The sequence below is a fragment of the Orbicella franksi genome, chromosome 7 (genome assembly GCF_964199315.1).
Source record: "Orbicella franksi chromosome 7, jaOrbFran1.1, whole genome shotgun sequence".
Lineage (NCBI taxonomy): Eukaryota > Metazoa > Cnidaria > Anthozoa > Scleractinia > Merulinidae > Orbicella > Orbicella franksi.
The window spans coordinates 29,174,025-29,188,117 of NC_138151.1; the positions used below are offsets into that span (position 1 = coordinate 29,174,025).

General features: G+C 40.3%; 2 protein-coding genes across 2 annotated transcripts in view; one reads left to right on the plus strand and one right to left on the minus strand.

The window, feature by feature from the left end:
• LOC145492938 (uncharacterized) overlaps window positions 1–1,363 on the minus strand; it is a 4,409-nt gene extending 3,046 nt beyond the window's left edge. Inside the window, exon 1 of the mRNA XM_081472314.1 lies at window positions 1–1,363. This exon is cut by the window's left edge and continues 3,046 nt beyond it. Coding sequence (XP_081328440.1) covers window positions 1–1,095 — 1,095 coding nt within the window. The 5' untranslated portion in view covers window positions 1,096–1,363.
• Window positions 1–14,093, plus strand: part of LOC145492943 (dynein axonemal heavy chain 8-like) — a 69,427-nt gene that overhangs the window by 18,851 nt on the left and 36,483 nt on the right. The window contains exons 18-29 of the mRNA XM_081472321.1: window positions 5,233–5,588; window positions 5,922–6,039; window positions 6,844–7,024; window positions 8,815–9,002; window positions 9,536–9,668; window positions 9,974–10,209; window positions 10,289–10,393; window positions 10,632–10,745; window positions 11,284–11,346; window positions 11,792–12,030; window positions 13,210–13,450; window positions 13,839–14,038. Of these exons, the coding sequence (XP_081328447.1) occupies window positions 5,233–5,588; window positions 5,922–6,039; window positions 6,844–7,024; window positions 8,815–9,002; window positions 9,536–9,668; window positions 9,974–10,209; window positions 10,289–10,393; window positions 10,632–10,745; window positions 11,284–11,346; window positions 11,792–12,030; window positions 13,210–13,450; window positions 13,839–14,038 (2,174 nt within the window). The remainder of the gene's footprint in view (window positions 1–5,232; window positions 5,589–5,921; window positions 6,040–6,843; window positions 7,025–8,814; window positions 9,003–9,535; window positions 9,669–9,973; window positions 10,210–10,288; window positions 10,394–10,631; window positions 10,746–11,283; window positions 11,347–11,791; window positions 12,031–13,209; window positions 13,451–13,838; window positions 14,039–14,093) is intronic.

Sequence of the window (14,093 nt, forward strand, 5' to 3'; positions counted from 1 at the left end):
GGAAATTCTGAAGTCGCAATTTGGATTGCCACCGACTTTGGGGGACTTCACCACCAAGTGAAAACCATCCCTAATCACACTGCCCACTATCTCAGAGGAAGGCCATTTACGCTCTCTTCTGATCCATTCTTGTGCAACCTTCGGCCATCCTGGTGATCTTAATGCAGGGACAAAATCAATTCCGGCTTCCACGTAATTTTTCCGAAGTTCTGCTTTCTCACTGCCGTTAGGGAACATGTGTGTACACAAGAATTCCACTCCTTTGATTCTCTTTGTTTTGTGTGTTTTGCCATCTTTGTTATTGTAACTTGGATTTTGCGTTACATCTGCCGTGCGCCGTAACGGCTGCTCTTCTCCTTTTAAGCCACTTGTATTTTCGCTGATATCTTCATTCTGTTGCTCTGTTTTCCTGTCAAGATTTGTTTCACTTTCTTGTACATGCGTTGTTTTTGCTGGGAACTCTGAAGAATTTAGCAGCGATTCTTTCATTGGTAATTTCCTTGAGGGGTAGTGTACGTCAGTATCAGGCGGGAGCAATACATTAAACTTTACCGCAGGACTGTCATTGCTGTCCTTGTAGCGACAAGTGAATGGCGGAGGGCAGGAAGGTTCTTCGCGTGAAAGAAATTCAAAAGCTGTACTAGCAATCGACTTGCCTATATCCCCGTAGATTAAATCATGGGAATCTTTTACAGCTGTAGTAGAGACGTAGTCCATGTCTTCCACGCAGCAGAACTTTAACAAAGGGTGATGGACTCCCTTGATTCTGACAAACAGCGGACTCTGGGGTAAATATTCGATCAGTTCCTCGTGGATTAACAAGTTATGTGAATTTGGAAACATCATTATATCCACATCTCCAAAGTCATCAGCTTCTTCGCTCTTTAAATCTTCAACCGCGCTTCCGTAAGGTCGAAGCACGATGGACCCTGTTGACGAAGCGTTGCTCAAAATCTCCGAAAGCAAATTTAAGCTCATCTTCCAGTAATCTTGGTCGGCGTTTTTCCATTGTTCGGATTCCTTTCCTCGCTTTCCCAGCGTCTTGATAATGAGGTTAAGTTGCTGGTTTTTCTCGTCTTCTCTCGTCGTATTCATTGTACGAAGTGGAAATGTTTGTCTGTTGTCACAGGCGAGGGATCATTTTCCGAATTTGGCATTTCGGTTTCCGAGACCTTGGCCAATGAGAGGTCGCTTGCGGTTATCCATTTGACAGGGCTGTCAAATGGGAAATACAACACGCGTGCTATTTTCATTCCTCCCGTGAAACTTCTGCGGCATTCAAAACAAGATGGATAATCAGAGCAAATAGGTTTCCTTCATAAGATCCAAGAAGCGTCCCGTCAAATGACGGAGTATTAAGCCATGCAAGGTGCGTAAACATTCGAAATGCAGGAACTTGCATACTTGTTCAGTGTAATGTAATTTGGAATTTGTATTAAAGAAGGCAGCAGGGACGGGGTGACTCTATTGTTTTCCGGTATTGATTCGTGACCGACTCAACACTGCCAGTGTGACGTCACATAGCAACGAGCGAGCCCTTCGAGTAGCCTATTCAGATTACGCCATTGAAGAAGGGCAACAGAGGTTAAGAAAGGCAAAAAAACAGAAACAGGCCTGATATCACTTTTGTTCGCTATCTAAGTGTACGTGTGTACAGTTTTTTGTTACTTTTTGTCTGTGTGCAATATCTGTTTTAGTTTTGTGCGCGCGTAATCGTGTATTCTTGTTGAATTTTGTTGCGGGTAAGTGGCGGGACCACCATCTTGAAAACGGGACAAGAGAAGTCAACGTAAAACGTTCGCGTTTTCTCTCTTAAATGTCTTACCAATAGTCTTGTTAATAGGAGGCTTATTTTTATGCATTGATAATATACGTTTAACCTGCGTGTCTTTCTGTGTTGAGTGAACCAGCCGTTCCTCTCATCAATCTGTTGGAGTGTTGGGATGCTGTTTATTTCTTGTTTTCCACCAAAATGTCCCTGTGATGTGATAGGTTTTTGTCTGTTTTGGAACACCTTTGTTGGTGGCAATCAGGCCTTTGAATTTAAAACGTACTGCAGCTTTATTTGTTGGCTTTTGTTGTGACGGATTGTTGGCTTTTTTCCTGCCTAGTTGCAACTGTTACGCTGACGTTTTCCTCTTCACTGTTCATTGTTGTGGTTTTCAAAGTTACAAAAATGTTTAAATTAGAGCACAGGCAGACCACCCTATGTGTTCGAATCTGTGAGGGTTATGAATAAAGCTCTGAAAATTGCATATCTAAATTACATCTTGGTCTGAATATCCCAATAAAGTTAAGGGGGTATGGTACCCTAAAATATGGCGATGTTCATGGAAAATTCAATTTCTTGGAAATACAAGACTTAAGACCCTTGAGGACTTGTCAAAAACATTTTGAAACGATCTTGCCGAATTTCCTTCCAGATGAGTGTGAAATTTAAGGAAAGTACACAGTGGTATAAGTTTTTTCACGTGGCAACGGCCATAGCAACGACTGTTTACTATAAGAACGTGACCAAAAATATAGATTATTTTTAACTTATATGAACGAAACTATTTAGAAAAAACTTTTAAGACATGCACAACTCGATTGGTATAATTATTTGTGAAAAGCTTTGCCTCGAATTGCCATCACAGGCTCATTCATTTCCCTTGTGACAAGGAATATTTCCCACAACTGCGGTAACTTTTTACAAAATAGAACAACCATTGCACCCCCTCCCCCGAGATCCAATCTGCACCTCCCCACTATTTGTGGCTCGTTAAATGCCTTATACTTCGTGTAAGAAACTTAAAGTGCATTTTTCTCAAAAGTTTACTTTTGTACCGACTGACTTCGCGCCAACATTTCTACTTTCTGCAAGGTTTTTAAGTAGAATTTCTGAAACTTGAGCTCATCAAAGACCAATAGTGTCGTGATGATATAAACTAAACAAATCGTAACATTTTAAGGTCTGTCACGTGACATGAGATGATTTGTCCACTGGGTGTGGTAAAAAATAAGGTTATTTCCAAATAAAGCTGTAAAAAGCACTGAAAATAAGAGTTAACTGTCAAAACTTAGGTTCATATCACAGAACAAAACAGAAACTTACGTAATATGCTTATTTGACGGTCAATTCTTGTTTTGTAAAAGAGCAGGAAGTGTTGGCGTCAATACTATAAAACACTCTTCAAAAGGCTGTGGCTGGTTTCCATAGCAACCATTTTGAGTAAAACTCTAGAAATTTAATTTCTCTTCTTGAATGCAATAGCACACAATTGATCTTTCTTCACCATATTTAAACAAACTTTTTGGTCCATATTGAGGGTACCATACTACCTTAAATGAAACGTTAATCGACTCATGTGTTGCATTTTTTCGCCTTCCGGTCCTTCTGAAGCGGTTTTTTAAGAAATTATTCAGAGTCAGTTATCACATGATGAGCTAAGGAAACTTTCGCTTTTACTGCGGTAACTAGAGAGCAAATTTAATTCTCCATGCAATAACTTAATTTGGGAGCAATGTGATCTCAACGATTTTTTTTTTAGAAGAAGGAATCTTTTTTGACAGCTTATCAGTCTTAAGGTTACAGTATACCTTCAGATCGGCAATTTTCTTCAAATTTGGATTTTTGGTTCAAAGTAATGGTCGAAGAGTAATCTCTAATTTCTGAAAACAAAATTGAAAAAAACTCAATATTGGCGGAGAAATGGAGGTTTTACGTTACGGCCGGAAGTAAAGTTCCCTCTTGATTGACAGCCCTATAACGTGTACGCAATCAACCGAGACTACTTTCGCGGGAATATATGGATACCACGAATTGGCTGGCTACTCAGATCCAAGCATTTTTCGTATTAGATGTAATTCTATTAAGTTATAAGTAAACATGGACCACGGAAAACTCTGTTTACCAGTTCGAAAAAGCGAAGAACGAATGAAAACACATCAATGAGTGAAGAAGCGAAAGTTGGCCTCGCGGATGAAGCTATAGCTATCGTATCAAGCAGGCAAAAAGATCGAGTCAAGAGTAGAGAAAGATTCTGTAAAAGTTTGGGAACTCGACAGCTATAACAGCGACGTGTACATTGACTCTTTTGTTGAGTCCGATACCGATGAATCGCCCAACTCATTGAGATCCATTGGAATATTATCCATGCACATTTGCTCCGCCGCGCTTTCTTTTGTTCAGTTTGTTCTCGTCGCCCAGCCACTCTAGCGTTCGTATCCTTTTTCGTCTTCCCCATTTTGCCAGACCAGCTTCAAGAAAAACCGAGCTACAGAAAAATTATCTCTCCGCCTTGAGCGCATTGCGAAACTCAAGGGTTTTTTCGAGATTCACGCGTAAATTTCACCGCGAGTTAATGGTAGTAAATTTTCCAAGCGCTGATTGGCTCAGTGATCTGAGAACCCAGTTGAAGGCGTTTGTGGGCGGGGTTTGTTTGCGAAGCAAGAGATTTTTCTTAGCGCTGTTTTCTCGAATAAATTTTTTCGCTTGAAGCAGACACTTTAAAGAGTTACAACTCAAAGGGGATTTGTTTGATTGCCCTCAAATTTGGACAGTAGCTAGATTAACATATAAAAAACAAAAACGTGTCTGCGAATTGTTTATTTCGAAATATTTTTTCTCCGAGAGCAATTTTTGTACGATCACTTCACATTTTTTAAGTCCTATTTTGAAAATGTTCTGTAACTTTTTACTGCAATTGAATGTGGCAAAACGCAGACACGCTTTTTTAGCGCTTTTTGTCCTGAAACCGGGGAAAAAAATAAATTGGTGAAAAACAAAATTCGCTTTGACTTGTAGCTTCCAAAAGGTGATTAGGACGCTCGCATTTAGTGGCCGTGAAAAAATCGGCACTTCATTTTATTTCAAAATTTTTGGTATGGTTTGATAGCCAGCTCTATAAGCTTTAATTTGATATAGGGGTTTAGGTATCTACAGCTTAAACCGAACGCGCTACATCGCTTGGACGTGAGACACCCGTGAAGGTATACGGTAACCTTAATGAATGGGTGGAAACGGCGGCTGCAAAGGGAGGCTAGAAGCAGCTACTATATCTGAAATTTTGTATTTATTAATCAGGGAAATTTTATTTTTATCAGGGACAAGTCAGGGAATTTTGAAAGGAGATGTCTGGCAACCATGGCAATGCTCATATTTCTGAGCGTGACAACCCAAATAACGGCTTCGATACCGATTGCCTTGACAAAACTCGTTATTAGATTGTAACACTATTTTATGTTGTTTAGAAACGTTGCGAACCTCTTGGCAAAGTCCTGGATCACATGAGTCTGTGCGTGGAAGAAGCCGTCCATGAGTTAGCCAGTATCTTCCTCGAGAGCTTGGAAAGCATAGGTGTATCAGCACTGGGACCCAGGTCTCCGTCATCCAAAGCCACAGACAAAGAGAAGGATCGCAAACTGGAGAGCAGGGAAAAGGACAAGGATGGACAGAGAGAGAAGTCGTCCAAGCTACCCGACGAAAAAACTATTGACGAGGAAATAGATGAGCTGATTTTGTACTTTAATCATCGCACATTCGAGGCTCTTCTGCGTGCTACAAGAAACGCTTTGGATGGAATGAAACGCAGACTGTTTTGTACCAGGTGCGTTTAGCTTGATTCGTCACGCAACGTCCAAGGCAACTTGAGAATTGTTACTTGACACTGCTTGACGACCCAATAGACATGCTTGAAACTGAAAAAGAATTCCTTGTTGCTGATGTTGTTTGCGTTTCTCTTACAGTGTTATTTAATATCACGCGGTAATCGTATGGTAAAGGAACTTTCTCAGTATCTGCTGGTTAGTCGTCACGCGACGTCCTAGGCAACTTGAGAAGTGCTGCGTGACATTGCGTGACGACCCAATAGACGTGCTTGAAACTGAAAAATATTCCTTGTTGCTAATGTTGTTTGCACTTCTCTCCCTATGTTATTTAGTATCACGCGGTCATCGTATGGTAAAGGAACTTTCTCGGCATCTGTAGGTTTCCCAACAAACGCTTTCAGCAAAGCTCCCTTCTTCAAGGCAGACATAACTCTGGTTATTCCACAAGTGGTGCGTTATGCGTCATGCTCTTAGCGCTGACACTCATTGCATTAATTACTTACACTAACTCACAATTTTTTTTAGTAATAGTTAGATATTCAAAGTAGAGTGTTTGCCTCTTGAAGTAACGATGCGGGTTATCTAAACCAGGCAATCAGTTGCTTATAGCTTTATTGGGGGTTGGTGCTCTGTAAATCTTTGGGTAGGGGTGTCCGCTGGGACACTGAAACGTTATACTTGACCATGATCAGCTTTATTTTTCAACCCTATTCTAGACTAGGCACCACAAACCCCTACCCTATCTAAGACTAGCTATTTCCCACGCAGAAACGTAACCGCTAATATTGTCCAACATACGCTAACTAAACCAATATCTTAAGAAGTCACTTCTGAGTTTCATCCCCGAGTAAAGAACCCCGTTTTAGACTAAATTATTTATGCACTAGCCACTTTTCCGGTAAATTATACCTATTGCAGACCAAGACTGTTTGGTTTCTATACCCTATCCCAAACTAAACTGCCTGAAAACCATACCCTTCACAGCGGCATATAGCTTGCATATGGGAGTACCCCCCCCCCCCGGGATAGCTATACTTGCTATTGAATTAGAATACTTTCGGTAAAGCATAGCTACGCACTCTCACAATCAAGCCCAGTACTGTAAAGACAGAAAAACACCACGAACTTCATAAAACTCTAAGACATATTACTTTGGTTCAGGTTTACTGAGGTTTCAGGACAGACTGCTTTTGTCAGTTCACTTTTGACCTATAATTATGGACCGAGCGATAAATTCCATATCCTTGTGCACAGGTTATCCATCCCAGCCTGGACGATATACAACAAACTCTAAACAAAGCTGCGCAGTCTGTGCTGGATGTTACCCGGTCTGTGGCTCAATGGGGACAGAAGAGATTCAAACAGATGGAAATTAATCCACAGAACGATTCCACACCAGGTCACATCAAAAGGACTGTGAGAGCCACTGAATCTAGTGAGTAGCCGGGTTGAAAAGAAACAGTAACTGGGTTACAAAACAAAGAACTGCAGTAACTTGAGGCTTGCCTTGAAATCGAGGAGCTACTTCAGCTACTTCAGCTACTAAAGGAACTACTTCACGGCTTACGCATCTTGAAAAGTTTAGCCTAAAGTTTTCAAGTTCGTCGTTTGTAATCCATGTCAGTCTCCTCCACCCTTAGCCATCCTTGCTCCTTTATGGTTTATTATCATCTCTTTGGTGTTTTTCTATCTTAGTAAACTACTGTTTTCTGGTCCCTTCAATTTAAAGGTAATTTTGTACGTGGCGTAAGTAACTCAAAGTGCCGTGCTTAAGCCCCTTTAAAGCCTTGGCTTTCTAATTGACGGTACTACTGCCAATTTTATCCATTAGACGGTGACCTAGTAGTTGTCATCATCATGTAGCACTATACATGTATCAACACTATTTTTCAGTCAAGGAGTTACTCCAACTTAAAAGACTGAGTTAACATTATTGGCCAAACATAGCTACTTTTTGGAGTTATTTTTAACTCCAAATCCGGAATCGAGTTTTACTTCATAGCAAGAGTTATCTTAACTCCTAAAGTGGAGTTAGGTTTATTATTAGAGGAGTAATTTTAACTTAGAATGGAGTTACACTTCTAGGTTCAAAATATATTTTTTCAGGGTTGTTTTGACTCTTTTAAATTTAACTCTAACAAGAACAGAGTTTGTGCTGTTTTCCATTTGTCATGCGTAGTTTAGAGATAGCACACGTGCAAGCCATACTTCGATAACTATTATTATATATTCTTACGAGTTTAGATCGTGTGTTGCATTATTTCGATACTTATGTCACTCATTTGCATCGAACGCCCTTTTAAAAGACGTACGGTGGAAGTGTTTAACACAAGTATCCAAAATCTTGAAAGATTTTATTATGATTCACTCCAACGCTGCTAATCACACGTTAAACAAAATTCCAGGTTCAAAATAGATGTAATTCCCTTTTCAAGGTTATCTTGACTCTCAAATTCAGTTACTCTTATAAAAACAGCTGTTGGCCAAAAATGAAGAATTTGTGCTGTTTTATACTGGACATACTTTGTTAGTAGTCGTGCAAACCATACATCGATGAGTATTATGTATTATTCCGATTTAGATCGTGCTTTACATTATTTCGATACTTGTGTTACTCACTCCGCCGAACGCCCTTTTAAAGGACGTACGGTGGAAGTGTGTAACATAAGTATGGAAAATCTTCAAAGGATTGTGTTAGAGAGAACAATTCAATTCAAGGGCTCTAATCATGCGTTAACAAAAAGAAGAGCAATTGACACTTAGGTCCCGTCATAACCACGCCGGAGAAATTTGAACTTCACTCTGAAATTTGACCTTCACTCTGAAATTTGACCTTCACTCTGAAATTTGAACTTCACTCTGGAATATGAACTTCACTCTGAAAACGCAGCAAGAAAAACCCAGCCATTTTCGATTTGTGTTTGAGGAAGACTATGGCAAGAAAATCACATGATTATCGTCGCGTCATCGTTTTTCGGAAAAGTTCCGTTTTTAAAATGTCTTGCTGTCCACACTAAAACGCAAAGCCGGCGTTTGCAAATTCCTCCAATTTGGAGAGCGTTTTCGAGAGGCTCCGTTTTCGTGACGGATTAGTGTGGACGGTAGGCCTAACCGTAGAAATGAAGCTACGTTTAGTCAAATTTCTCCGGCGCAGTGTGAACAAGCTCTTAAACCTTTGATTATTAGTTACATAAATACTAATCTAGACGTCCTTTTCAACCACAGAAGAAGAGATTCCTGCATCAAAGCTGAAAAACTACTATAAGAGCGTATCGGAACACAAGGACATTATCAAACTACTTATGGTGCTCACTTCAGTGATAAGTTCCTGCAAGGCTGAGGTCATGACCTGTCTGGACGCTTTTACACAGTTCCACTCAGTCTGGGATGAGGACAAGCAGAAAGCCGTAGCTGTGAGTAATGATGCTGACCAGCGTTTTCACTTACTCTGGAATTCAACCTAAGAACAAATTATACCCATCTAATTAATCACATTTGTGTTCAGATAGCACTGTTAACCTATTACATTGATGAGAAGCGCTAGCAAAGTTTCGCACTCGAGCCATGAGAGTTTTTGATTTACTCTGATAAGTTGAAATAAATGATTTGTTTTTACAAAACAGTCGTAATAAACACAAGTTTCTGCACGTAATTAACAGACTTCATGCTCTTACAACATGACCTCAACTCTGGCCCGAATCATAATTATTTGTATAATCTGATTCCAATTCCAAATCTTGATCTGCGTCTTCCGTGAAATTTAGGTATCAGTCCGCTTACTTGTACGAATTGTTCTCTGTGATTGCTGAACTGCATGTGGTTTAGTAAGAAAACTCAGTAAAAGGTACTTGAGTCTTCCACCTGCGCTGAAAACGTGGCAACCTTACTGAAACAACCACACTACCCCTTAAACGATTCTAATTTTGATCTTTATGTACACGTACAGGATTTCGTTGCTTCAGATCCCATTCTTTCAGAATTCAAGGCAGAGATTCTGAAATATCAGGGCATAGAGCAAGAGATTGAAAACATAGAAACAACCTTCAGAGTTGGCTACGGAGCTATTGAAATGTTCTCAGGTAAGAGATCCTTGTAAAATAATTGAACTAGTTTTATAGTAGAAAAAACGAGCCTTCTATAATGATGTCTAGAGCGAAAATGTGTCTTAGCATCAGAAATCCATTTTACCATCAGAAATCCAGTTCACCTTCCGCCGTTAGGAATGGAATATTTGAAAGTTCAACTTCACACAGTTGAGCGTTTTTTCGGTGAGACAAGCCCGCCTGACGTTAAAAAATTCTGACAGCGAATTCTTTAGGTTAGCACAATCCGGAAACGTACAGTCGAGATGACCTGTATAAGTGTTTTTGTCTTCTTTTTAAAGAGCCATTCAAGCTTGCCCTACTAGTTGAGATCAAGGCGTGGAAACTTTTATTTGGCCACAGCATCAACAACAAGTATAAACAGCGCATGGACGAAATCACGCAATTCGTGTCCGAGTACAGTAAGCGACTCGGACGGCAGATCAACGACTTGGAGGACGTCAGAAATGCCATGGCAGCTTTGGAGGATATAAGACAGAACGAGATTAGGATTGACATGATCCTCGGACCGATAGAGGTACTACTGCAGAATAGTTATGTTGTGATCTTCAGGAGAAGCTTTGCTGATCGTTCATTGTGTGTTTGCTTTATAACAGGAAGCTTATGGAATGCTGAACAAGTTCGAGGTATCTGTAGCTCGTGACGAAGTGGAAGGAGTCGACACTCTTAGATATTCCTTTGAGAAACTTCTGGCTCAGGCAGTGAGTAATTGTATAATGCCTCTTACGTTTCCAATAAGGCTCTTTACGATGTTTTATTCTGAGATGAAACAACAACAACAACAAAAAATTCACGGATCTGTCCCAGTTACTGATCAACATTTGCTTTCACTGAGAGCTAAAGATGCACACGGCAAATTGATGAGTGTATAAAGCGATTCAGTTTCTAGAAGCTAACCTCGACTGAGCACTAAGATGATCGTGGTTCGTTTTGTTACAGGGCCAAGTACAGGGTCACTTGGTAAAGATTCAGCCCCAATTCAAAGCTGACTTGCTGGAGAGAGTTGTGGTCTTCCGTGAGGACTCCACTAACTTCATGGGGGACTATGACGAGGTATACATGTAGATTATTACGGGTTCAGGACCTGATATCTTTTTTTTTTTTTTTAACAGCGAGTTCTTGATACTGTACTTAATACTTAATACTTATTGAGCGAGGCTTCGAGCGAGTAAACTACTGTAACCGCGCTGACAGCTCTTTTGCCTCCTCATTCTTCAATGAAACTCCTGGGTTTGTTTGTTTGTGTTAAAAATCGCTTGAACAACCCCAACACTTGATTGTTTTTCGCTCGGTATTTTTGTTTTGGGTTTCTTAAACAAAGCGGGCTATTTCATCCTCAGAAATTTAACTTAAATTTAACAAAACGCGCAACCCGATTGGTCTGAGCCAATTACAAAGCGATATTTGATTAGACTGATATTGTATGACTATCACTTTCCTGATTGTATGGATTTTACTCACGTCTTTACCACACTGATATCCACGCTTAATATGTAATACAGTAAATAATCTCAGGAATCATTGTGATTAAGAGTTTTTGAATGTCAAATATTTCCCGCTCTTCTGAATGTCTCCTGTAAATCTGCCACAGGCTGGTCCGATGGTCAGTGGCATCACTCCTCAAGAAGCCAGTGAAAGACTGAACACGTTTCAGGTGATTATGTACTTGTAGGGACAGCTATCAGGAATTTGAGCTTGAATCCGATAAGCGCAAACCAAGTGATAATGGTTTAATTGAAAAGTGAAAGAAGCACATCACGCTTAGAGTTAGAGTCTTAAAGAGCGGGGGGGGGGGGGGGAGGGGGAAAGGATCACAATATGGGGAGAACTGAAACTGGACTTAAGCTTCACCATTTGACGTTGGCTTTTTTCCTTGAAAATTTGTCAGCTGTCTTACAGGTGTTTGGAATTCGCTGCTTTAAGTTGGGTTCGCAAAGAAAAGAGCGAATTATTCTTGTACATGTACTTGTTACACCATGTTGCAAACGCCAATAACATTCAGTGTTGACATAACAGTCTTTTTGCAGCAGCTATATTTTTTATTAATCAAATAAAAGGTGTAACCGCGTTAATGCTCAACGCTGACTTTCCGTTTTTAGAGTCGTTTTGACGCCTTGTGGCGTAAATACACCACTTACTCAGGAGGTGAACAGTTGTTTGGTCTGACTGTGACGGAGTATCCTGAACTAGCTCGTACCAAAAAAGAACTAGGCCTGCTACAGAAACTGTATGGACTGTACAACGCTGTGATAGATGGCGTCAATGGCTATTATGATATCCTGTGGATTGAAGTCGACATAGAGAGGATCAACAACGAATTGCTTGACTTTCAAAACAGGTGTTGTATGAGCATTGTTCTACGGTAGTGTTATTGTTATCGATAGATTTTTTTGATAGAAAACAGTATGGTGGGGAACGTTTTGAGAGTCAAGGTCTCCAACATCAGGAATATTTTGTCAATTTATGACAAACTTTTGTGTCTATCTTTGACGACTGATCGCAAACGTTGAGTTCGTTTGCCATTCAAGGTTATATTTTTTCATTTACGAGATACTAATTCTTAAGGTCATTCCCCAGTATTGCATTGCGCATCCCTACTGCGCATAATTTCACGAGTGATTAGCGCGCGCGTATTAAAAAATGGCGACTTTTTCTTTACGGCTGGACCTCGCCATAGAGGTAAATCGTCATTTTCTCGCAAACGAGTATGGTGACCTATCATTTTTTTCTGTTGTTTTGAATTGAATAATAAATTTCTCTGTGTAAAATAAATATGGACCAATTGTCAGTGTAGAAAAAAAACAATCGTCGGAAAATTAGCAAGCAATCGTGACTACAGTCATGGTGCTATTATAAGGATTTATTGGGTATAAACAAGGTGCTGTTACTCCTAAACGAACACGGGGACTCCTCATTTTTATTTCAAAATTTAAGTTCCTATAATATAAACAATCAATAAGCAAAGTTTCACAAAAATCTCAGGGCAGGTTCTATTTCAGTGGAATGATCTTAATTCCGTTGGGATCCTCCTTTATCAAGGTACGGTTAGCTCGCTGGACTTCGGATCGAGTGGTCTGGATTCGAGCCCTGCCATGGCCCTTGGTTTTCTTTTCGTGAGTGAGACACTAAACTCTCACAGTGCCTCTCCACTTGCAGATTTTTAAATGGGTACTGGCTACAGAAACCGGGATAAGTTCTGCCTGTATGGGCCTCTCGCTTGACGCAGACTACCTTTCAACGTTATGGCGAATAGTGAAGACTGCGCCTTTGACGATCAAACTCAAACTTTTTAAACATTACGATTAGACTATTGACGCTGAAAACCATAACATTTTTTATCTGATTTCGTCGGTGAACAGTACCCTCATTTGGCGTGTGCAAAAAATAAGAGAAATACGAAGTCTTGATGCTTTAGGACTATTAACACTCGACACTTATATTAACGTACTTCTAGATTGCTAGAGTAACAATTACGTTGATCGGACGAACATTATAACGTTTTGGTATAATACATCAGGTGTCGTAAGCTGCCTAAAGCCCTTAAAGAATGGCAAGCGTTCAACGAACTGAAGAAGAAGATTGACGATTTTAACGAGTGCTGCCCTCTTCTGGAGTTGATGGCCAACAAAGCTATGAAAGAGCGCCACTGGGACCGAATAGCTACAGTCACAGGGCACAAGTTTGATGTCGAATCAGAAAACTTTTTGCTCAGGAATATCATGGAGGCGCCACTGCTAGAAAACAAAGAAGACATTGAGGTCAGTAAATCACATGTTATGCATCCACATTTCATGTCGCGTTCATGTAGCTTCCTGAGCCAATCAGAGATTATGGAAGAACCTTGTAGTGAGTGCCAAGCGCGGGAAAATGTTGCAGTGAGTGGCGGGAGTGCGAAAAACTTGCGACTGTGCCAAGCGCGGGAAAAGTCAGGAACCCAATTTAAGTTTGGCTCAAGTTCTCAGCTGGTTGGCTTAGGAAAAAACTGTTGAATTGTTCTGATTGGTCAGACCATGTCGGACGTGATCTACTAAATTTTAATGACAGGACTTAGGAAACTCAAACTTAAAGGAACAGAATACTTTTATCATGGTTAAAAACTGCTTTACAACTAGTGTTTAAGTTCTCACAAACTGCCACCCATTTTAGGACATATGCATCTCGGCCGTCAAGGAGAAGGACATTGAAGCTAAACTGAGCGCGGTTGTAGCAGAGTGGAAGTCACAAGCGTTTAGCTTTGCAGGATTCAAGAACCGCGGAGAGTTACTATTGAAGGGAAGTGAAACAACTGAGATCATCTCACTACTGGAAGACAGTCTAATGGTGCTGGGATCACTGCTTAGCAATAGGTAATGCACCAAGTCAGATAACATTTACTTAACTGACTGATTAGTGAATTTTAAT